Genomic DNA, 24,899 nt, shown 5'->3' with positions numbered 1-24,899 from the left:
TAATGCAGAAAACTTTGTAAAATGTGAAAATCAAAAGAAGTTGTTGAAGTTCCTCTCAAAAACAGTCTTGTTTAGTGATGCAGGCTTTGTAAACAGTTTATGCTGACGTGCAATGGAATATGTTGAACTTGTTTCAGTCATTAAGAACATAGCCTAGTTAAATAATAATAATTATACATCTTGATTACACAACTTTTAACACTGTAGTCCGAAGATGACCGAAAATAGGTCGAAACATGTTAACAAGGTACGTTAAAATTTAATACAAGAAAGTTCTTATCATACATATTCCGAAGTAATAATAATTATTCAAAGGCAAGAAATAATATCATGACTATCAGTAAACCAGTGTATGGAAAGAGAAAATTGCAGACTTTTTAGAAAAAATATGTGAAAAATGAAGGCCTAAATAAGATAAATCGTATTTAATATAGTGTATAGTGTAGGCTTAGACATTTAGGCCTAGGAATTGTACAGTACCGGTATGTATTGAGTATTGCATGTAATGTAATGGAATGATGTTTTGATAAACAATATCCAACCTTTATCTGTTAATTTTATTACAGAAAAAAGTATTAAAAATTTGTTTGAAAAAGCAGAAAGATTACTCAACTGAATTGTTGTTTAAACATTTCAAAGTTTTCGACATTAAACAAATTTATTATTTTATTTTATTAAAATATTTTCACAAAAATCTGAATAAGTTTGAAATGTACATACATAAATATAGAACTAAAAATATGAATTCTCTGCTTTTATCTGAACCTATGCAGCTTTTTATCATAGCATGAGTCAAGGTCCCAGATTGTTAAACAAATGTTATTCTAATATAATTTTAACCACGAATCCTGTCCAAATTAATAAAAAATAAAAAAAATGTATTAGATTTATAGCTTGGTTTTAAACATATTAAACACTTTTTTCACACTTTAATTTTAGTATTGAAATCACTTCCTGAGCACGAGTCTTACTCATTCAGGAGTGGGCTAGTTTATCTCACATTGTATTAACTTGTATTAATTTCAAACTTATTAGCAATAAAATAAATAAATATAAAACTACCGTATAGATGTTGGAAATAAGATAAAATATCTAATAATAACGATGTGATTCCTTTTAAGATATCTAATTACAGTGACTTTTCATAAATTAACATTACTGAAGTTTGTAAAAGGTGACTTAGCCTATCTGGATAGATTCATTAATTTTATTCTGGATGAAAACCAACTAGGACTAACTTATGACCTAAATAAAGTACAATGTAACAAAATATGTTTAATATTCACACCTATGAATTTGTACGTGCTTGAGTTTTGTACACAATGTAATGGAATATTTTTATAAAATGATATAAAGCTATAGCATGTGGGAAATAACGAGAAAAATAATGAAGACACGACATCCTCCTTACGAATCTTTGCATTAAATTACAGCATTTTTTACGAGATGATTATTATGTATTCAAGATTAAAAAATAAAGGAATTACTTTAGTTTGTTGCAAATGTATATATCTATCTATAATCCGTAATATATTATAGTAACTCTTTGTTCGGCTTATGATTAACTTTTTAACTTTTTTATTCTGATATTAACATTAAAACTCTTTGGTTCTGTTGGTGAAGTATGACAGCAGTATGACTGACAAGAGCAGACGACACAGTGTTGCTGTCAATAATGACGTAATACGTTTAGTTCCGTATTTCACCGATGCGGCTGAACTTGGGTCGCAGTGTAACGAACTAGAAAAAGTATACATTGTTTTTATACACTGATGCGCCTCTCTCACCAAATAACTTGAAATGTAAGTTGCTCTGAAATCGTATATCCTTTACTCATCCCACATTATTCAATATTTGACAATGATGGAGGTTCCTTAAGAAGGGGATATACAGGTTTGAGGGTAAAAAAAGTTTTTTTTTTTTTTTTTTTTCAATTTTTTATATGAAGACTAGACATTTATCTTAATGTCAGTGAAGGAATTTTTACGATATGTACGATATTTTGGTAGACAGGCCCATAACCATAAACGCACGAGCGTGCACTTAGCTCTCCACACATAAGGTAGGCCTACCTATATTTAACGCTCATTTTCCGTGACTTGTATTTTCTAAACGTTTTTGTGATAACTCGGTATGTTTTTATTAAGATACCGCAGTAAAATTTTGCATGCTACTGTCTTTCATACTTGTGAACAGGATGAACTACAATTATTATTGCTGTAACATTTGTAGTTTATTTAAATATTTTTTACCTGAAAACATTAAAAATTTGACTTATCAGAAGAAATTAAAAAAAATACTTATATTGTAGACATTTCATATTGTTCATTTGACATTCAGGAATAAATATAAAAAAGAATGGCTCAGAAATATTCATATTTGTGGGCATTATCATAAAAACGGCACATCAGTGCATAAAAACGGTCACTTTTTTGTTATGATAATTACTTATAATAGTGAAACGTTTAGTAAATCTGAAAATAATCTCAAATTGCAGAAGCAGTGAATACTGAGCATGTCAAATTGCATTAGTTGCTGAAAAAAAAGAAATAGTGAATTGTTTTTCATAATTTCCCTCAGTCACAATCAGAATCGGAAATCAGTTATAGTTTGTTCGAATTCCACGTTAACATTTAAAATCAAAACCACATGTTAATTTTATTAAAGGCGGTAAGATGTAAAGAACAGCTCCGATTTCATTGAACCTAACAATGGGAGCGTGTGTTGTTTTAGCTATCTTAGTTGCCAGAATGTATGTTAATGTATGTCATAAATATCTAAGAATGCGCTGAGAAGACGGTAGACGTGACAGTTATGTCTATACAGGGTGATTCAGACCACCAGTAAGTCATTTATTTCAGAAACTAGTGCATTAAAATTTTCGAGAAAAAAATATTTATCACTAAACCACATGTGAACTATCACTTGAGCTTAATATCATCAGTCAGCTCTAATAGTAAGTAGGATCAGTGGCGTATCACTTTAAAATTTCAAATGGGAGTCTGGGTCAAATTTGATAGATCTCTTCAAAACAAACAACTTTCATAGGGAACGTTTTTATTAATTCATATTCTTTCAATGAGAAAACGTACGAAAACGCAATGGGTGATTCGGACCAAACATAAGTCGTTTATTTCGGAATCTAGTGCATTAAAACTTTCGAAAAAAAATATTTGACTAAACCACATGTGAACTTTCACCTGAACTTGATTTCATTAATCAGCTCTAACAGGAAGTAGGGTCAGTGGCGTATCACTTTAAAATTTCAAATGGGAGTCGGGGTCAAATAAGGTACCATTTGATATAGCTCTTCAAAACAAACAACTTTCATAGGAAACGTTTTTACCAATTCCTACTCTTTCAATGAGAAAACGTACAAAAAGTTGCCATCAATATTGAGAAATGTTGCAAGACGAAAGTGTAAACAAGACAATATTAATGTTGACTTTTACTGAAAGACTGGACAATTCCATTAATTTTTATAAATGTTCAAACTATCTGCCATTCTGAGCAGCACACACCCGTACTCTTCTTCTAACATTGTCAGTGACTCGTAACACTTCAGCGTGGTCAAGTGATTGGCAGGTCTCCCGGATTCGCTGTTTTATGTCATCTCTTATTGTGGGACAGTCTTGATAGACGATGTTTTTAACCGTCCCCAAGAATAGAAATCCAAAGGATTTAAGTCAGAAGATAGTGCTGGCCATGCCACAGAACCGCATCTCCCAATCCATCACCCAGCAAAGAGCTGATTGGCTATATCACGTGCCAACAAAGAGAAATGAGCTGGGCAACCATCCTGCTGAAGCCACATTTCTACTCGTGTTGCCAGTGGTACGTCCTCCAAAGTTGGTTGAGGATGTTCTTCAGGAAGTCAGCATACATGATACTATTCAGAGCACCTTCAAAGAAATAAGGTCACACCAGGCATTGACACTCCACCTGTGCTGGTTGTCCACCTCTCTCAGTCAGAGAGGACTGACTTGAGACCAGTAGTGACCATTATGGATATTGAAATCACCATTGCTCTTGAATATCGCTTCATCTGTGCAAAGAATACAGCGATGAAACAGTCGGATTTTACCTGACAATTCTGTTTTTGGGGACGATTAAAACACATTGTTTAACAAAACTGTTCCACATTAAGAGATGACATAAAACAGCGAATCCGGGAGACCTGCCAGTCACTTGACCACGCCAAGTGTTACGAGTCACTGACAGTGTTAGAAGAAGAGTACGAGTGTGTACTGCTCAGAATGGCAGACAGTTTGAACATTTATAAAAATTAATGGAATTGTCCAGTCTTTCAGTAAAAGTCAACATTAATATTGTCTTGTTTACATTTTCGTCTTGCAACATTTCTCAATATTGATGGCATCTTTTTGTACGTTTTCTCATTGAAAGAGTAGGAATTGGTAAAAACGTTTCCTATGAAAGTCGTTTGTTTTGAAGAGCTATATCAAATGGTACCTTATTTGACCCCGACTCCCATTTGAAATTTTAAAGTGATACGCCACTGACCCTACTTCCTGTTAGAGCTGATTAATGAAATCAAGTTCAAGTGAAAGTTCACATGTGGTTTAGTGATAAATATTTTTTTCTCGAAAGTTTTAATGCACTAGATTCCGAAATAAACGACTTACGTTTGGTCCGAATCACCCATTGCGTTTTCGTACGTTTTCTCATTGAAAGAATATGAATTAATAAAAACGTTCCCTATGAAAGTTGTTTGTTTTGAAGAGCTCTATCAAATTTGACCCAGACTCCCATTTGAAATTTTAAAGTGATACGCCACTTATCCTACTTCCTATTAGAGCTGACTGATGAAATTAAGCTCAAGTGATAGTTCACATGTGGTTTAGTGATAAATATTTTTTTCTCGAAAATTTTAATGCACTAGTTTCTGAAATAAATGACTGTTACTGGTGGTCTGAATCACCCTGTATTTTAGTCGCACCGTGGTAGCCGACTGAGAACACAAATGAAGTAGGTGGACTAAATTTTCATTGCTGCTAAATCAATCGCTTGCCGGAGGTTAACGTGGAATTCAAATCTGCTATACAGGAACACAAGCCATCTACAACACACAATAGAAACAGCAACGCAATAATAGTAACCACAGCCTACTGGTATACCCACAGATTCTAAACTCGCGATATGGCCACAGATGTTAAAGCGTGTGTAAATAAATTTAACACAAAAGAAAATGAAAAGAGATTGAGTGGGCAATTTTTATTGAAGTTAGAAAGAAAGTTCTGTTTTATCTCACATGCATCTTATCGCTGGGTGTACATCAATTGAGCGCGAAAGGATTAAAAATGCATCAGTTGAGCGCGGTGGTCAGTTTTGGGTATACATCAATTGAGCGCGGTGGTCAGCTTTAGGTATACATCAGTTGAGCGCGGGGTCAGTTTTGGGTATACATCAGTTGAGCGCGGTGGTCAGTTTTAGGTATACATCAGTTGAGCGCGGTGGTCAGTTTTGGGTATACATCAGTTGAGCGCGGTGGTCAGTTTTAGGTATACATCAGTTGAGCGCGGTGGTCAGTTTTGGGTATACATCAGTTGAGCGCGGTGGTCAGTTTTAGGTATACATCAGTTGAGCGCGGTGGTCAGTTTTGGGTATACATCAGTTGAGCGCGGTGGTCAGTTTTAGGTATACATCAGTTGAGCGCGGTGGTCAGTTTTGGGTATACATCAGTTGAGCGCGGTGGTCAGTTTTAGGTATACATCAGTTGAGCGCGGGGTCAGTTTTGGGTATACATCAGTTGAGCGCGGTGGTCAGTTTTGGGTATACATCAGTTGAGCGCGGTGGTCAGTTTTGGGTATACATCAGTTGAGCGCGGTGGTCAGTTTTAGGTATACATCAGTTGAGCGCGGTGGTCAGTTTTGGGTATACATCAGTTGAGCGCGGTGGTCAGTTTTGGGTATACATCAGTTGAGCGCGGTGGTCAGTTTTGGGTATACATCAGTTGAGCGCGGTGGTCAGTTTTGGGTATACATCAGTTGAGCGCGGTGGTCAGTTTTAGGTATACATCAGTTGAGCGCGGTGGTCAGTTTTCCGTAGGCTTAGAGATGACACGTAGCGCGAGAAAATTTATTTCGTAAGCTAATAAACGTTTGTGGTACTTTGAACTACACGTTTCAGCCTTCATTTATTGTGGTTGACTTCGAAATAGCTATTCATAAAGCCGTAATACAGTATATGGGCATCTTCATCAATAATAGGTTGCAGATTTCATTTAACGCAGGCTTGGTGGAGAAAAATTGAGCCCTTGGGGGCTTTCTAATGAGTATAAAGATAACAATACTGACAACGGTAAATGATTGCACTGGGTATTCGGTCTTTCATTTTTTCCTCAAAATGAAGTCAGAGATGCATTTGTTGAAGATTTAGTTAGCAAACGACCTGTTAATGAAAGTATCACAGTCTTTGCTGATTATTTGGTATCAAATTTCATAAAACTGGATTCGTTATTTCACCCTGAAAGTGGGCTTCCGATACTGTTACATCAGACAGAACTAATAATGCATATGAGGCGTTCCACAAAGTGCTCTGTCTTAATTTTAATGGTCCGCGTCCTTATATACTTACTTACTTACTGGCTTTTAAGGAACCCGGAGGTTCATTGCCGCCCTCACATAAGCCCGCCATCGGTCCCTATCCTGAGCAAGATTAATCCAGTCTCTGCCATCATGTCCCACCTCCCTCAAATCCATTTTAATATTATCTTCCCATCTACGTCTCGGCCTCCCCAAAGGTCTTTTTCCCTCCGGCCTCCCAACTAAAACACTATATGCATTTCTGGATTCGCCCTTACGTGCTACATGTCCTGCCCATCTCAAACGTCTGGATTTTATGTTCCTAATAATGTCAGGTGAAGTATACAATGCGTGCAGTTCTGCGTTGTGTAACTTTCTCCATTCTCCTGTAACTTCATCCCTCTTAGCCCCAAATATTTTTCTAAGAACCTTATTCTCAAACGCCCTTAATTTCTGTTCCTCTCTCAAAGTGAGAGTCTAAGCTTCACAACCATAAAGAACAACCGGTAATATAACTGTTTTATAAATTCTAACTTTCAGATTTTTTGACAGAAGACTAGATGACAAAAGCTTCTCAACCGAATAATAACAGACATTTCCCATATCTAGTCTGCGTTTAATTTCCTCCCGAGTGTCATTTATATTTGTTACTGTTGCTCCAAGATATTTGAATTTTTCCACCTCTTCGAAGGATAAATCTCAAATTTTTATAGTTTCATTTCGTACAATATTCTGGTCGCGAGACATAATCATATACTTTGTCTTTTCGGGATTTACTTCCAACCCTATTGCCTTAATTGCTTCAGCTAGAATTTCCGCGTTTTCCCTAATCGTTTGTGGATTTTCTCCTAACATAGGCCTATTCACGTCATCCCCATAGACAAGAAGCTGATGTAACCCGTTTAATTCCAAACCCTCTGTTTGTTTCTTCAAGTCATTATTGAGACACAAACTAGCACATATATTAAAATGAATGACATGAAATGAATACTGTTAGGGCCAATCCTACGTATAAAAGAAGGAAACAGTATATAGAAGAATTACTTTGCAGATTTAGACGCGAAAATATTACTACAAATAGTTTCCCACAGAGAGTAACCTATTATTATCCAGGAAAGTGATCTAGATATTAAACAATCCATTACTGGCACTGGAACAAATATTTTATACTCTGACAAGTACCAAGTTATCGGTATGAGCATTTTAAACTCTGACAAGTACCAATTTATTGGTACGAGCATTTTTACGAGAGCAGAATTTTTAACCATACCTGTCAAATGTACAGGGAGTCCTAAGTCTCTGCAGAATGGGAAGGGTAATTGCTGCGGCTCGTGTTAAACTGACCGCCACACTCAACTGATGCATTCAGTTCAGGTAAAATTTTCTCTTGCACTCAACTGATGAACTCCCCTTATCGCTCCTAAGCCAATCTTACTATTAAGGGTACTTATACCTTGCAAACAAATCTGTAGTTCGAATCAAAATTAAAATATATTTGGGCCTATTTTCGTTTACAAAGATTGCTTTTACCTACAGTATGGATATACAGAGTGAACCGAAAGTAATGTCATTAATTTGAGGGGGCTATTCTTTGAGATATTGCAGACAAAAAGTTTGATACAATTTTGCTCGTTTTGCTTCCTTTTTGAAAAAAAAAAAAAAAAAAAGATTATATAAAACTTTACATGATGTATTTTAGGAAAGCTATTGAATTAATTCTCAATATGCGCAGTAAATTTAAGAGAAAAGTGTTTTGTGGTAATAGATGATTGAAAGAATTTTAGTTTTGCCTTTTAAATGTGCAGAAATTTGATCCGAAGAAATGTAATTTTCCGTTCTCCAAAGGAATTTTGAAACGTAATGTACTGTTAAAACGCTGTAAAGGTTATTGCCTGGAGAGAGAGAGAGAGAGAGGCAGGGAGGGAGAGAGAGAGATATATATTAAAAAATACGGGGCATAATTTCAGGTATGTATTTCCCACATGTGGACAATCAAAATAGTTCATTACAACATGTGTCCGGAAATGCTTCATTTCCGAGTTATGGCCTTCACAACATTGAAATGCACCGGAACGTTTTTCTTTCCGCAGGTCGTTGTCAATACAGAAGATGTTCAAAATGTCCACCTCCTGCTTGAATACAGACCTCACATCGATGTCTCATTGACCTGCGAACACGATTCCAAACTCCAGGAGTATTGCGTATGTCGTCAGAATATGCCACAATTCGGTTCCATAGGGATTCCAAATCAGGCTCCGGAGACGAATAAACCAATGATTTTAAATGGCCCCACAAGTAGAAATCGAGAGGGTTCAGATCAGGTGAGCGTGGAGGCCAAGCAATTGGGCCACCTCTACCTATCCATCGATCAGGAAACCTTCGATCCAAGTACCGGCGAGCCGTACGACTGAAGTGTGCAGGAGCGCCATCATGCAAGAAGTGAATGTGTTGATGATTGATCAGTGGAGAGTCTTCTAAAACATGAGGTATGGTGTTTTCCAGGAAGTTTGTTTACGCCTGCCCCGTAAGTCTGTTTACAAGTACATGGGGTCCAACTAATCGATCACCAATGATACCGGCCCACATGTTGAGGGAGGACCGCACCTGGTGATGAGATGGAACAGTTGCACGTGGGTTTTCATACGCCCATACATGCTGATTGTGGAAATTTGTTATGCCATCTCGTGTGAACTGTCCGTAAATAATACTAAAGCAGGAAAGTTCGGATTTACACCACACTGCTGCAAGAACCACTGACAGAACCTAACTCGTGCAGGGTAATCTGCTTGTGACAGGGCCTGTCACATTGCAAATGATAAGGATACAATTGATACTCTTTCAACAGTCTCCAGACAGTCGTATGAGGAACATTGACTTGCAACGCTACCCTTCGTGTGCTGCTAGGAGGAGTCATGTTCACAGCCTCCAGAATCTCCTCCTGTACTTCTGGAGTTGTAGATCTTGGTCGTCCCCTTCCCAAACCAGGAGAGTTAAATTTTCCATACTCGCACAGACGGTAGTGGAGACGTACAAATGTCTTCCGATCTGGACATTGTCGCTGTGGGTACCTCTCCTGGTACAAACGACGAGCCAGTGCAGCATTGCCGTCCGCCTTACCGTACATGAAGTGTATCTCTGCCAGCTCTTGATTTTAATACATGTCGCACAGTCTAACGCCTACACAACACTGAATGTAAACTTCGCCTCGGAATGAACTGTCAGAGTGCCCTCTTAATGTCTCCTTTGACGGCAACGACTTGCGGAAAGAAAATCGTTTCGGTGAATTTCAATGTTGTGAAGGCCATAACTCGGAAATAAAGCATTTCCGGACACATGTTATAATGAACTATTTTGATTGTCTACATGTGGGAAATACATATCTGAAATTATGCCCCGTATTTTTGAAACACTCTGTATATATACGTAGACCCGGGTATTCTGAACAGCTGGTGCGTTCGAGACGATGAATGAGAAAACGAGAAATGTAAACATAACGCACACAATGCTATTTTTAAAGACGGCTCCGAAAATTTGAATCCTTGTATGTAATTTACCGGTTACCACTTTAAAAATGAAAGTGGGAGGGAACTATTTCTAATTGCGTGAAAAAATGCTTGCAATATGAGAAACTGAGTTTTTTTAAATCATTAAATAGATTTGTACGATATAAAAAAGCTTCTCTTATCGCCTGTATTCATCGAATAATTAATTAAATTTGAATGGAGAGTTAAAAAATAATATTTTTAATTTTATTCGTTTAAGTAAGCATAGGCGCTAACTTTTTTTTTTTTATTTTTCCTGTAGTTTAAAATATTTTAAAATTTCGTTTTTATAACGTGAAACAAGAATCATTATTTTTTTAAACAGTAATTAAGAACTTATATTTACTTCTTCTTTAATGAAGTCTTAAATGTAATATATAAAGAATTAAATTAAGCTATTAATTATCTCATTAATCGTGAAAAAATGTGTACAGAAACAGTTCAAAAGGCAAAAAGAAAATCAAAAGATCATCATAAGTGTAAATAAGATTTAATCTGAATAATTATCACTATACCTTAACTTTGTCTAAATATCCTACTCCATATTCCTCACGGACACTGTTGGGAGTCTTTCCCCAGTTTCCTTTAATATTCGATTCTATTACAGCACCATCAAGTAGATCTGTTCTGTAACATTTAAAATTGTACCACAAAAAGCATTAATCATTAACCAAAATGTTAACATTATTAGCCTTATTAGAGAAGCAACACTGTTACATAAGAACCATTAAAAACAATCTGACAAATTGATTCATAAGAAAGAAGAGGGTATATCTTGAATTCATTATCTACTGTATGTAGAAAATTATCTTGCAAACAGAGTTTTTCCGAAGAAAATTCCATACTTTTGATGTAATTTATTTTTATCCAAATAATTAACTACAAAGAGGATTATTTATTGTTATTCCAACATTTCGTCGGTTTACAAGCAAAACACATTAACTCAAAAACATTACTTCTGAGAAAATGGCGTATATAATGTACATAATATATGTGTATAACAGGGGCGAATGCTAGTCACGAAAGTTAGGCTTGCTCTTTTATTCATAGGGGAAGATGAGAGGATATAATAATCATAATTAATAAAAATAATCAGACCCACATAAATAATTTATTTTATAATTATGAAATAATTTTCAGTCATGGATCATATTCGCTTATCAGATGTAGAAGTTCGATATAGTATAACAAACATGGCCAACAAAACAGTTTATTTAGTTTTTTTAGACCTGCCAACCAATGCATATTGTTGTATTGAGCTGCACTGAACGAGGCACATATTCTCTATAATGTCTGTCTTTTCTTGAATAGTCCTTCGGGAAAATGGATTCAATAATAATGTTTCAATAAACACAATTCCGAACTCATTGCAATACTTCAAATTAATGTTTAAGAATTAATAATGCATCCAGCAGCTAACACATGCATTCTGCTCATACAATTACATTGCACTCGCAAATCACAGCACATTCCCGCTGTCAATACTGCTCTGTGTAACGTTAAGTAGTCGTTGGTGTAGCTCTCGGACCAGAGCTTCAAACAACACATAACAGAAGCATGTGCGCCTAGGACGGATTAAGGAGGAAGACAATTGCGCGCGCATCATAATCTCGCTATTTCTACGTCTTTCCTGTAGCTCTGAGAAACTAGCAAGCATTGCGATACTTGCGGTGGGCAACCTGCGGATGGTATTACGCCTATACAATATTCCAAAAATCAAAATAAATTTTAATGTACGTAATCCCATTTTGAGAAATACACATTCTACGAAAATATTGGGCTTGCGCAGCAAGCATAGCATGCCCTGAGAAATCGCCCCTGGTGTATAAACTTATAATTGGAAAATTAAATATACATAAAGAGAAACAACTCATTAAAAATATGATTTTGGAGATTCAGTTTTGTTGAGAGCTTTCAAAACGCCTTTTAACTCAATGTGTTTTGCTTGTAATCCGACAATTTATTTTACTTATATATAAGTCTATGACTAGTCAGTGTGAAAACCTTGTGCTCTTGTAACTCTGCAGAAGTAAAGAGTGCGTCAGAAAGAACGGATGGATTTCAAACTATCGATACGCAACGAGGAGAGAGATATAGTGAGGGGGACCACGACTGTTGGGTCAGCCAGAGAATGCAGTTTCAGTTGAGAACATGGTGTTGGTCTGGTGTACAACGTGCTTTCATCGTAGAGACATTTTTGAAAAATGAAGAGTCTGTGATCGCCACTCAGGACTCATTTCGACATCGGATGTCACTCTAGGATTCCAACTCGGAATACAATTTTGCGGTGGGAGGCTTCATTTCGTATCACAGGTTCAACATTAAAGAAGAAATCACCTGGACGAAATTCTATTGCACTGAGATTGTCCGAGGCTACGGTAAGATCTCGCGCCCTGCGACTTCTTTCTTTGGGACCATTTGAAGGCGTAAGTTTGTAAACATCGATCACATACACTGGACGAACTGAAGACAGTGATTCGTGAAGAAATCGTGGCAATTGCACCAGCTATGACTGTGAAAGTGATGGCGAACGTCAGAAAACGCCTCGATGCCTGTATTGAAAGCCAAGGACATCATATGGATAATGTTGTTTTACATAAATAAACTGCATGTATTGGTGAATATGTTGATAACAATAAATTTTTGATTTGATGAATATTTACAATTTTCTTGCCATGTGAAATCCATCCGTTCTTTCTGACGCACCCTGTATATCGAACTTGTAAGCTTACTCCGCATCTTGCAAGGCATGTTTCAATAATATCAAATCTAACAGAGAAAGGACGTGGTTGGCAACTCCACGTTGGCACCTGAAAGAGTGTGAATATTTTGGGATAACCGATAATCTACCTACCTATCTACCTACCTACTTACCTATCTATCAACCTACCTACCCTACCCACGCACCAACCCATCCATCCACCTACCCATCTAATTTTATCTTATCTAACCTAATCAAATCTTTCTAATCTAATCTATCTATTTAATATAAATTAATCTGTCTGTCTCTGCCTCACTGGCTCTGGCTCTGTCTCTGTCTCTGTCTGCCTGCCTGCCTGTCTGTCTACCTGTGCCATCTGCCTGCCTTTCTGCTCTGCCTATCTCTGCCTCATCTTGATTGTCTGTCTGTCTGACTGTATGCCTGCCTCTGTCTGACTCTATCTCTGTCTGTCTGTCTGTCTGTCTGCCCCTGCCTCTGCCTGACTGCATCTGTCTTTGCCTGCATCTATATAGGCAGTGCCTCTGCCTATATCTGCCTGTCTCTGTCTCTGCCTGCCTGTACTTCTACCTATATCTGCCCACCCCTAACTCTGCATGCATCTGCCTACCCGTGCCTCTGCCTACATCTACCCGCCTCTGTTTCTGCCTGCATCTGCCTGTCTGTGTCTCTGCCTATATCTGCCAGCCTCTGTCTCTGCCTGCATCTGCTTGCCTGTGCCTCTGCTTCTATCTGCCAGCCTCTGTCTCTGCCAACATCTGCTGCCTGTGCCTCTGCCTCTATCTCCGCCTCTGTCTCTGCCTGCATCTGCCTGCCTGTGCCTCTGCCTATATCTGCCAGCTTTTGTCTCTGCCTGCATCTGCTTGCCTGTGCCTCTGCCTCTATCTGTCCGCCTCTGTCTCTGCCTTCAACTGCTTGCCTGTGCCTCTGCCTATATCTGCCAGCCTCTGTCTCTGCCTTCAACTGCTTGCCTGTGCCTCTGCCTCTATCTGTCCGCCTCTGTCTCTGCCTGCATCTGCCTGCCTGTGCCTCTGCCTCTATCTGTCCGCCTCTGTCTCTGCCTGCATCTGCCTGCCTGTGCCTCTGCCTCTATCTGCTCGCCTCTGTTTTTGCTTATGCTTCTGCCTACTGCACATCTGCCCGCCTCTGTCTGCCTTCATCTGCCTGCCTTTGCCTCTGCCTCTATCTGTCCGCCTCTGTCTCTACCTGCATCTGGCTTCCTGTGCCTCTGCCTCTATCTGCTCGCCTCTGTCTTTGCTTATGCTTCTGCCTACTGTACATCTGCCCGCCTGTCTGCCTTCATCTGCCTGCCTGTGTCCCTGCCTCTATCTGTCCGCCTCTGTTTCTACCTGCATCTGCCTGCCTGTTCCTCTGCCTCTATCTGTCCGCCTCTGTCTCTGCCTGCATCTGCCTGTCTGTGCCTCTGCCTATATTTGCCAGCCTCTGTCTTTGCCTGCATCTGCCTGCCAGTGCCTCTGCCTCTATCTGTCCGCCTCTGTCTCTACCTGCATCTGCCTGCCTGTGCCTCTGCCTCTATCTGTCCGCCTCTGTCTCTGCCTGCATCTGCCTGCCTGTGCCTCTGCCTATATCTACCAGCCTGTGTCTTTGCCTGCATCTGCCTGTCTGTGCCTCTGCCTATATCTGCCAGCCTCTGTCTTTGCCTGCATCTGCCTGTCTGTGCCTCTGCCTATATCTGCCAGCCTGTGTCTTTGCCTGCATCTGCCTGTCTGTGCCTCTGCCTATATCTGCCAGCCTCTGTCTTTGCCTGCATCTGCCTGTCTGTGCCTCTGCCTATATCTGCCAGCCTCTGTCTCTGCCTACATCTGCCTGTCTGTGCCTCTGCCTATATCTGCCAGCCTCTGTCTTTGCCTGCATCTGCCTGCCTGTGCCTCTGCCTCTGCCTCTATTTGTCCGCCTCTGTCTCTACCTGCATCTGCCTGCCTGTGCCTCTGCCTCTATCTGTCCGCCTCTGTCTCTGCCTGCATCTGCCTGCCTGTGCCTCTGCCTATATCTACCAGCCTGTATCTTTGCCTGCATCTGCCTGTCTGTGCCTCTGCCTATATCTGCCAGCTTCTGTCTTTGCCTGCATCTGCCTGTCTGTGCCTCTGCCTATATCTGCCAGCCTGTGTCTTTGCCTGCATCTGCCTGTCTGTGCCTCTGCCTATATCTGCCAGCCTCTGTCTTTGCCTGCATCTGCCTGTCTGTGCCTCTGCCTATATCTGCCAGCCTCTGTCTCTTCCTGCATCTGCCTGCCTGTGCCTCTGCCTCTATCTGTCTGCCTCTGTCTTTGCCTGCATACGCCTGCCTGTGCCTCTGCCTATATCTGCCAGCCTCTGTCTCTGCCTGCATCTGCTTGCCTGTGCCTCTGCTTCTATCTGTCCGCCTCTGCATCTGCCTGCATCTGCCTGCCTGTGCCTCTGCCTCTATCTGGTCGCCTCTGTCTTTGCTTATGTTTCTGCCTACATCTGCCCGCCTCTGTCTGCCTTCATCTGCTTGCCTCTGCCTCTGCCTGCCTGCCTCTCTGTCTCTAATGTGCTTCTACCATGTTAATACTTATAACGTAGAACATAAATATAGATCTATTTCTTTACCTGTATCCCCAAGGTTCCACTGTATGTACGGAAATAGACCATTTCATTACTTCTTGTCGCAAGCTATCTGAAAATGACACAGCTGCGTGTTTGGACATGCAGTAAGCCGATGAAAAAGGAAACGATGCACGACCTTGAAACAGAAGTAAACACATTTAAATTTTGAATATTAATTCACCACATACATCACATTCCGTAATTATATGATTCATTATTGTTGATTGTTTCTATATTAATAATTGTATCATTCCTAAATAATTATTGATTGTATCTCCAGCATATTCATTGTTGATTAACTTAACTCCAAATATTGAATCCTAAGGGGCACCGTTAGGAGTGAGAGGTGTACGATCATCCCCTCCTCTACTTCATATAGCGGCTGTTATTTGCCAGATGTATTGTACATTGGATGATTGGATGTGCGCAATGGAAGACTTTTAGAAATAAATAGTGTGAATTTGTATAACAGATATAATTAACAAATAATGGATAACAATATACATGAATGATAAATGAAATAACATATAGGTATAAAATTAAGTGAATGAAAATATTACAAGTTAATCTGAATAACCAGTAAACCAATAACTGAGTGGTGGAAACTTTAAAACTACACTGGGCGAATACTTACAAGTCGTAATACAATCAGATACACCCATTTCTCAATAATCAGTTGCTGACCTATTAAACATTCTCTCAATATATATATATATATATATATATATATATATATATATAAAAGATAATAAGTAACCGACGATAATTTCAGATACAAATGATCGTTTGAATAGCAACGGAAAGTCAATGCACTCGATTCCTGAATACCGGCGTGGAAACCAATAATAACCAATATGGAGTAGCAAGTATTAGAATAGATAAATGAGGCCCATACTATTCTAGTTCATTATAGCGTCTAATACGATGTAAGCCAAGAAATCGTAATCACTACTCTATCACGCAAAACCGTCTTGGAACTTCAATACTACCTCACAGATCAAAGTTACATCTCATCACGGAATCCCCCAATACAAATACAACCTCACATATCACAATTACCTCACCTCACGTAATCCCAATTACTTAACCCAAGACGTATCATCAGCGAGTGATTTCCATATACGATCCACTACAATATCTCAAACACATACTACCAAAATAACAGTAATATCACAACCCAAATTTGCCTATTCCAATAACAAATCTGATACAACTTGTTGCCGCACTAAATCCCGAAATATATAATTCAAACAAGGTTTCATATAATCCGTAAATACTCAAGAGAAATATAATGATACACTATTCTCGAACCATCTAACGCGATGAACTTAAGTTACAAGTGTAGAATACAATTCGAGCTCTATTTCCTAAGTGCACGTCGATTGCCTGAATGAAGTTGTCGGTACACGGCCTGGCTGCTAAGTAATGTTATCGGTACTAGGTCCGACTCCTGAGTAATGCTGTCGATACGGGCTCCGGATCCTGAGTAATGTTACATATAGGGGAGAGTCGGGTAGTATCGGACAGTGCGTTTCTTTCATCTACCACCATATGGTAGTACCTGAATGACATGGTTACGTTTCTCTGTGCGACATCACAGAAACGTAACCATGTCAATCAGGTACTATCATCGTGTTGTTGATGAAAGAAACTCACTGTCCGATATTACCCGACGTCCGATACTACCCGACTCTCCCCTAACTGCTCGTAGCCAAGTAATCTCGTTTTCCCTCTCTCTCTTCGTCTGACGTAATCAACCGGCCAATAGGAAAATTTGGATAAGAAAATGAAGTAAATAGTAGCGCCATCTATGACATATCGTCTGAGAGCACTCTGTCGGGCGAAGTAACGTACTAGGTGAACAACTAAGAGCACGGCTCAGGAGGCAGTTTGCTAAAATAAAATAATAAGCCTTGACATTAATGTTAATGTAATGGTCCCTGACATTTTTATACGAGTAGTATGCAGGGTCGCCAGATTTTAGATCTGGAGGGACATCCTTTTTCCATTATACTACTAGGTTCAAAAAGTTCCCGGAATTTTACTACCATTTTTCGTATTAATATATAACAAGGGATATTATACATTTGTTTTGTTGGTAACATTCATGATGTCATTTCCTTAAAGTTTGTTGATAATGGCGATTGTTGGTTTTGAGTTGTAGGCAATTGTTTATCATAGTATTTTGTTTGTTCGTCGCTTTTTGTAATTATGTCCACAGAGCAACGTACAAACATAAAGTTCTGTGTTTTGTTACACAAAACTCCTACAGAGACATTAAGATTGTTGGAAGAAGCATATGGCGAAGCAGCAATGAAAAAAACTCAAGTGTATGCCTGGCATAAACGCTTTTCTGGTGGCCGCGATACGAACGCAGCGGCCGACCAACAACTACAACAAATGAAGCAATCGCTCAGCGTGTGCGTAATGTTGTGAGGGACGACCGACGTAAAACCATAAAAGAGATAGCAGCAGAGGTCGGAATATCAGTCGGAAGTGTACACAATGTTCTTCACAAGCATCTCAACATGCATTACGTGTCTCAGAAGTTAGTTCGAAAATGTCGGCAGAACAGAAAGAAACAAGAATGACTCTTGCTGGGGACATGATCAGTATGGCTGATGAAGATGGTGATTTCTTAAACAAATTATTGCTGGTAATGAAACTTGGTGCTACTTGTACTACCCAGTCCCTAAACGACAGTCATCTGAGTGGAAATCGAAAACATCTCCTCGGATGCAAAAATTTCCTAGGGACACTTCCAAAGGCAAAGTTATGTTGGAAGTTTTCTTCGAATCTCAGGGTCTCATCTACCATGAGTTCATTCCAGAAGGTCGTACTGTAACGAAATAATTGTACGTAGAAATCCTCTGTCGCCTCCGGGAGGCAGTGAGAAGGAAACGTCCAGAAAAGTGGGTAGAAAACAATTGGTTCCTTATGCGTGACAATGCACCTGCTCATCGCGCAATTATTGTAAAGAATTTTCTTGCCAGGCACAACATAACTGCTTTGGATCATCCACCATACTGTCCTGATCTCTCACCATCTCATTACTTTCTGTTTCCCCGTCTGAAAAGTCATCTGAAAGGACGGAGATTCAATGCTGAAGAGGTTATCGCAAACGCGACGAGAGCACTAAGACGGGTTTCACAAAATGGCTTCCTGGCCTGCTTCCAGGAACTCTACACGCGTTGGCAAAAGTGTGTTGTTGCGGAAGGCAACTATTTTGAAGGGAATGCTGTAGAATAGTGTTTAAGGTACGTTGTTTCTATGATACTAGCAAATTCCGGGAACTTTTTGAACCTAGTATATAGTACTTACGTTTAGTCTTAAAGGAAAGGTGATATGAGTATGGACATAGTTGATATTTTCATGATTGTACAAAAGAGAAATAATAAAAAAAAAACTATCCTTTTATATGCAGTTGAAGGGACTAATACGAATGTCGAAATTACAATTTTAATAAAAATATATTCTAGGTACAGGTTTTCAAGTATAAAACAATATTTATCTGGCTGTAAGTTAAATCAGGTTTCTCTGGCGTCTTTCTGAAGGGCTTGTGACAATACGCCAAATTATCAACTTAATGACTTAATAGTAGTTCTGTGTCATAGATTTCCCCAACTGTTTATTATTAATTGTAAAGCACAAATTCCGAAAGACGGCATAACATGTTACAAAATATTCTTAAATGTCAATGTTTATTAACTGATTACAGGGACAAAATCTATTCATAGCTAAATTCATGTTTATTTCGTGACTTAGCATATTGCTACTCCAAACCCATCAACTAACAGTCCACATCTGTGGAGTAACGGTCAGCGCGTCTGGCAGCGAAACCAGGTCGGGGCAAGAGTAACGATTAAAAAAAGCTTAAATGACTTGTCCATAAGAAGGTTTTAGTTTTGAAAAACTAGGAATTTCTCGACCAAGTATCGAGAGAAGAATTTATAAAATTCCTGACTACTCGTATATTCATGAGGAAGGTTAAAAAAAGAAGGAAGAAAAATTATATATTATTCACTGGCTCTTGATGACAGCAGTGACATTACTGGTACAGCAAAGCTTGAGACTTTTATCCGCGGGACTGATCAAGATGTTAATACAGGAATCACCACTGGTTGTAGTTTTCATGCCAAGTACCTTTCTTCCGTCTCCTTACTTCATAGGCTGTCTGTCGCATGTAATTACTGCAGTTCGAGTCTTGGTCACCGCTGCCATAAATACTTAAATTTGCTTTATAGTAACTTTAAAGGTAAAACGGAATTTAAAAATCTGAATATTTAATATTGTACGAATGCAACTCGCCACATTGGCTCAGAACTAGTTCGCTGGGCTTGTAAGTCAGAGAACTCGGGTTCAAGTCCCACTCTATTCACCATCAGTTTATAACTTGTGTTGGGCAAACCTGTGATTCAGGCAATACAGGTGTTTTCTCCGTGTACGCCGGTTCTCTTGTGATATCCTAACAATTCACCATCATATCATCAGAATCATAATCATAATCATATAATGTAGATCCACCGCGTGTGGTGTATCAATACTAATAATAAATCTGTAGCCAACATTTTTCTGGTAATTTTCGATTTTCCAAAAATAATTGGTGTTAACATGTATAATTAACCATCCTGAAACGGAAAATCGCTTTTTGAAATTTTTGTTTATATGTCTGTCTGTCTGTCTGGATGTTTGTTACCTTTTCACGCGATAATGGCTGAACCGATTTATATGAAAATTGGAATATAAATTAAGTTCGTTGTAACTTAGATTTTAGGCTATATGGCATTCAAAATACGTTATTTAAAAGGGGGTTATAAGGGATACTGAATTAAATAAATCGAAATATTTCGCTTATTATTAATTTTTGTGAAAAATGTTACATAACAAAAGTTTCTTTAAACTTGATTTCTGATAAGTTTTATTCTTTGAAAAATGTTGTTAGGACTGATGTTCAATGAGATAAATGAGTTTTAAAATTAAAATAACTGCCATCTAAGGCGGTGTAATGAAATAAAAAACAAATGACTTAGTCTATAAGGGGCCTTGGACAACATCAATCGAAAGCTATGAAGCATAGCCTACAGAGAATGTTTCTGTCTTTTTATGAAGTAATATCGGAAGCTAAATTAAATGATTTTGAGCCGTGCCCACGACCACGGCCGAAGTAATATCGGAAGCTAAATTAAATGATTTTGAGCCGTGCCCACGACCACGGCCGATCACCTTGTACGTCACTTCATCCATCAGAGCGCTCTCAGACGTCACAGTATAGATCGCGCTATCATTCCTTTCATTTGTTCTTTCCAAATAACCCTATTGGCCGGTTCATTAAGTCTCATGAGGATAGAGGGGGAGAGACTTTACCTGTTTTAAGGGAGATGCACGGAACGTCACTCGGGTTCCGGTACGCGGCAGATACACTTAACAAGACTTAGCCTCTCGTACGCGGGAGATACACGGAAACAGTTGGCTCAGATTCAAGCTCTCGTACGCGGCAGAAACATTTCACAAGACTTAGGATTTTGGTACGCGCCAGATATAGACAACGTGACTCGGGCTTTGTACGTGTTGGAGATAGATCAGTGGAGTAGTTAAATTGCGTCGTGTGTGTTTGGGATTTTAGTGGATCGTAGTTTGAAACATCGCTTGCTAGTGATACGTCTTGGGGGCAAGTTTTAGTATTTTAGTATTTGTGAGATATAAATATGTGTTTGAGGTAAATTGCATTGGGAATTATGTAATGAGATATGATTTGAAACGTGAGTTAATGTTCCGAGACGGTTAGAGTGATAGAGCAGCGGTTACGGTCTCACATATTGTTTTAGTGTTTTCTCTGCTCCTTTTGATTATTGGTTTCCTTCGCCGCTATTTTGTTATCATATGCGTCGAGTTTTGTTGCTATTTAAACGATCCTTGAGATTCAAATTATCGTCCGTTACTTATCACGTGTATCTGTCTCCATCCCTCTCAATCTCTCTCCGTTCGGTGTTCATTTTGTAAAGTGCAGAGATTTGTGTTACTGCAATTTGCACAGTTTATGTGAGCAATATGTGCAATGGGTAATGTATAGTGATCAGTCATGTAATGCCTTATGCTGGGTAGAGTTTCTCTCTTATTGAGTGTACGTGTATTTATAGTTTGGTTAGTCAGACTGAGTGGTATTTATGGTCGAATGCATCATATATTATATTAATGTGCTGGCTGGGTGTTGTGTTCAGATTCATACTCAGATAGTTAATATATATATATATATATATATATATATATATATATTTAGAGAGTGGTTCATGAACATATGGTTAATAGGTTAGTTACTGATTGTCGAGAGACGGCCATATTAGATAGTTTAATCACTTATAAGTGTGTTGGCCTCAGCCTTGTGATACTTACATGATTTACATATCCTGGGGATATCATTTCAGATTAGTTTGTCCTACTTTCACTCACCTATTTCATATTTATTGTTATTTCATTTTCCATTTATGTACATTGTTACTTATTATTGTTAATTATATTTGTTTTACAAATTCACACTATTCATTTCTAAAAGTCTTCCACTGCGCACATCCAATCTTCCAATGTGCCGTCCACCTGGCGAAAGCAGCCAATATAAGAAAGATAAAGAGGAGGAGTGGATGATTGTACCACCGCCGCCCTCACAATTTGTATAGTTAATTATTATTTCACCGTTGGAAAGTGTAGTTTCTTTAGATGGACATAATGCTATAATGTTATTACAGTAACTTCTGAGTGAATCGAGGACTGGTAAGATTAAAATAGCTTCATATGCACAGAAAACTTGATAGGTTATTCTGTACATTTTTGTTCTATGTAAAATTTTGATAGGACTTATATTTAAGGATATACAAAACTTTTAAAAATATAACAATATAATACATTTTCACCACCGCCTCAGATTATAGTGTTATTATTCCTGCAGTAACTCCTATGTGCAAAATATAAGATGTTTCCGTAGAAAGAAAAATACATATTCATTCCATGGCAATGGTACATAGGAGATCGTGAATTCTTACATTTTCGAAAGAAAGAAATATAATTACATATCACGTATCACTATTTAAGTTATTTGAAGGGTTCAGAACCATAGTGGGCCAAGCGCCATTTACTGAAGACGTAGAAAACAAGTGTTAAAATTAAGTTATTTGTCCATAATTCAATGGAAAGATACAGAAAATAATATAAAGTATACACATTAAAACTAAAAGATATGTCAATCTTCATTAAACCATTGTTGCATGTAATAACAATAAAAGAAACATGTTAAAGGAATTGTCATTGCACCAAATGAGTGGTCTCTGGACCAAAATGATCGCATTTTAATTTTTTAAATACAATTTAAATTAAGTAACATATTAAACGATTTATTCTTCTATGAAACACGAATGTTCCCTGGATCAAATGTCCTATTTTAATTATGTAATTACTTTATTTTATTTCTAACGGGTGTAGCGGAGCGCACGGGTACGGCTAGTACTGAATAATCTCTATGGGCCGTATTCATAGACATTTTTAGCGCGGGCTTCCGGTGGATGATCAGCGTTTTTCGTATTCATAAACCAGTGTTAGCGATAGGATATGATTTGAATTCTGTACAAGTAACCAGGGGATAGCCGGGGCTAGCTTAGTACGCTCGTAACGCGTGCTGCGAAATGTCTGTGAATAGCACCCTATGTGGCCTGCTCTTCTCGGTAGTAGCGACATCTAGCCGGGGCGAATAATGGCGAGTTAAGGACTCCTACATTGCACAAAAATATTGTAATTATGTATAGCTTAATATTGTGTTGTAATTATTAAAAAAAGTTCCTTCAATTTACAAGTCACCACACGCCTGTGATACTGAAATAATACGTAATTGATGATACCAACTTACCTAACACACTTGTTAAGCTAACTATTCTTCCCTTAGATTTCCTGAGTAAGGGTAAGAATACTTTTGTGATCCTGACTTGCCCCAGGACATTCACATCAAATGTCTTCTGGTATACGTCGATGGGAGTCCATTCTATTTCACCAACATTTCCGATACCAGCATTATTAACAACAGCCCACAACTCTGAAAAACAAAGTCTTGTAAGCCAAAGAACAATATTAATTATTTATGCGATTGCTGGATGAAAGAATTCAGCAGTGAAGAATCCCGTAATGTCAGTGTTAAGGGCGTTCGGAATCCACAGAACAACTGTTGATCGAATTGCCGACATGGGCCCTGATTCACGTAAAGCGAAACAGAAAGTAGGTCTATTTAAATCAAAGTGATGAATTTTCAAAATACATAGTCCAATGTGTTGTGTAGAAGCAATTTTCATCGCAGTATCTGTCCTACAATAGATGAATAAACATATTACGGATTCTACATTTTCATATGGAACACCTACGCTTTATAAGCTCCTCACAGGGTCTCTAGTATTTCCTTTCAATAAATATTTTAGGGAGTGGTGGTATGGAATATTCTGAGACAAAATAATGTTCATATAAAGATGTGTCCAATTTTCAAAGGGGTGTGGAGGTAAGCTATTTGAATATTACGCATAACAAATCTTACAAGTGGCAAGGAGGGACTTATTTTATATTCATGTTTTCCATTAAGGTTACAGTGTGGTGAAATAATGCTGAAAAATTAAGAAAATCCACGCTTTTTTGTTGTTGTTGTTGTTGTGATTGTAATTATTAAAGTCCGGATTTCTAAGTACGATCAAACACTAAAATAAGCAAGCAAATAAGCACGAAAAATGGTGAAAATAAGCAAAAACGAATACACGGAAACAGTAAAATAAGCACGAAAATTGGTGAAAATAAGCACTAAAATAAGCAAAAACGAATACACGGAAATATGATAAATTATTTGTTTCGTAGAACTCTTACCTTATTGAAGGCTGTTGCAGTATGCAAGGCAGGTCAACCTGAGATTTTCCTGTGTGCTCCTGCGTCTGTCAGTGAAGAATGATTTGTAAAGTGAAAATGTTCTTTCGACGTCACATGACGTCACAGGTGCATGTGCAAAGCACCACATTTCTTCTTCGACGAATTCCTCTTCAATTTCTATTTCTTCACCAGAAAGCTTTTTAGAAATTTGACACAGTGTTTTGGCGGAGAATCCCAAGGTTCTCTCCTCATTAGGACTACGCAGTATTATTTCACAACATCCTGGGTCATACCCTAGCATTGCTTTCTTACGCATTTGACTGAAGTTAATTGTTTATTAGCCAATAAAATGGGGGAATCAGTGATAAATAACGGCTAGAGTGAAATAAGCACTTTTTAAATTACAGTTTTGGGTAAAATATGCTGTTTTAATTAAAAATCGTAAAATAAGTAAGCAAAAACGTTTTCCTGCGAAGTAAGCATCTATAACTACTAACAAACATAGTTAAAACTGCTTTCTAGGTGTGTCTTATGAAGTATAACCTTTCTGCTTACCTTTAAAAGTGTGGAAAAGAATACGCATTTTGCTTAGAAATCCGGAATTTAGTAATCATATTTCAGACTG

The 24,899-nt window shown here is 38.3% G+C and overlaps 1 protein-coding gene and 1 long non-coding RNA gene across 2 annotated transcripts in view; one reads left to right on the top strand and one right to left on the bottom strand.

Moving 5' to 3' along the window:
* Positions 1-24,899, top strand: part of LOC138704835 (uncharacterized) — a 412,725-nt gene that overhangs the window by 21,384 nt on the left and 366,442 nt on the right. The window lies entirely within an intron of this gene.
* Positions 1-24,899, bottom strand: part of LOC138704833 (short-chain dehydrogenase/reductase family 9C member 7-like) — a 91,890-nt gene that overhangs the window by 8,685 nt on the left and 58,306 nt on the right. The window contains exons 4-6 of the mRNA XM_069833139.1: positions 23,283-23,465; positions 15,395-15,527; positions 10,600-10,711 (exon numbers count right to left, since the gene is read on the bottom strand). Of these exons, the coding sequence (XP_069689240.1) occupies positions 10,600-10,711; positions 15,395-15,527; positions 23,283-23,465 (428 nt within the window). The remainder of the gene's footprint in view (positions 1-10,599; positions 10,712-15,394; positions 15,528-23,282; positions 23,466-24,899) is intronic.

Source organism: Periplaneta americana, chromosome 8 (genome assembly GCF_040183065.1).
Source record: "Periplaneta americana isolate PAMFEO1 chromosome 8, P.americana_PAMFEO1_priV1, whole genome shotgun sequence".
Taxonomy (NCBI): domain Eukaryota; kingdom Metazoa; phylum Arthropoda; class Insecta; order Blattodea; family Blattidae; genus Periplaneta; species Periplaneta americana.
Note: the sequence above shows the minus strand (reverse complement) of the source record. Positions and strands in the feature narration are given on the sequence as shown.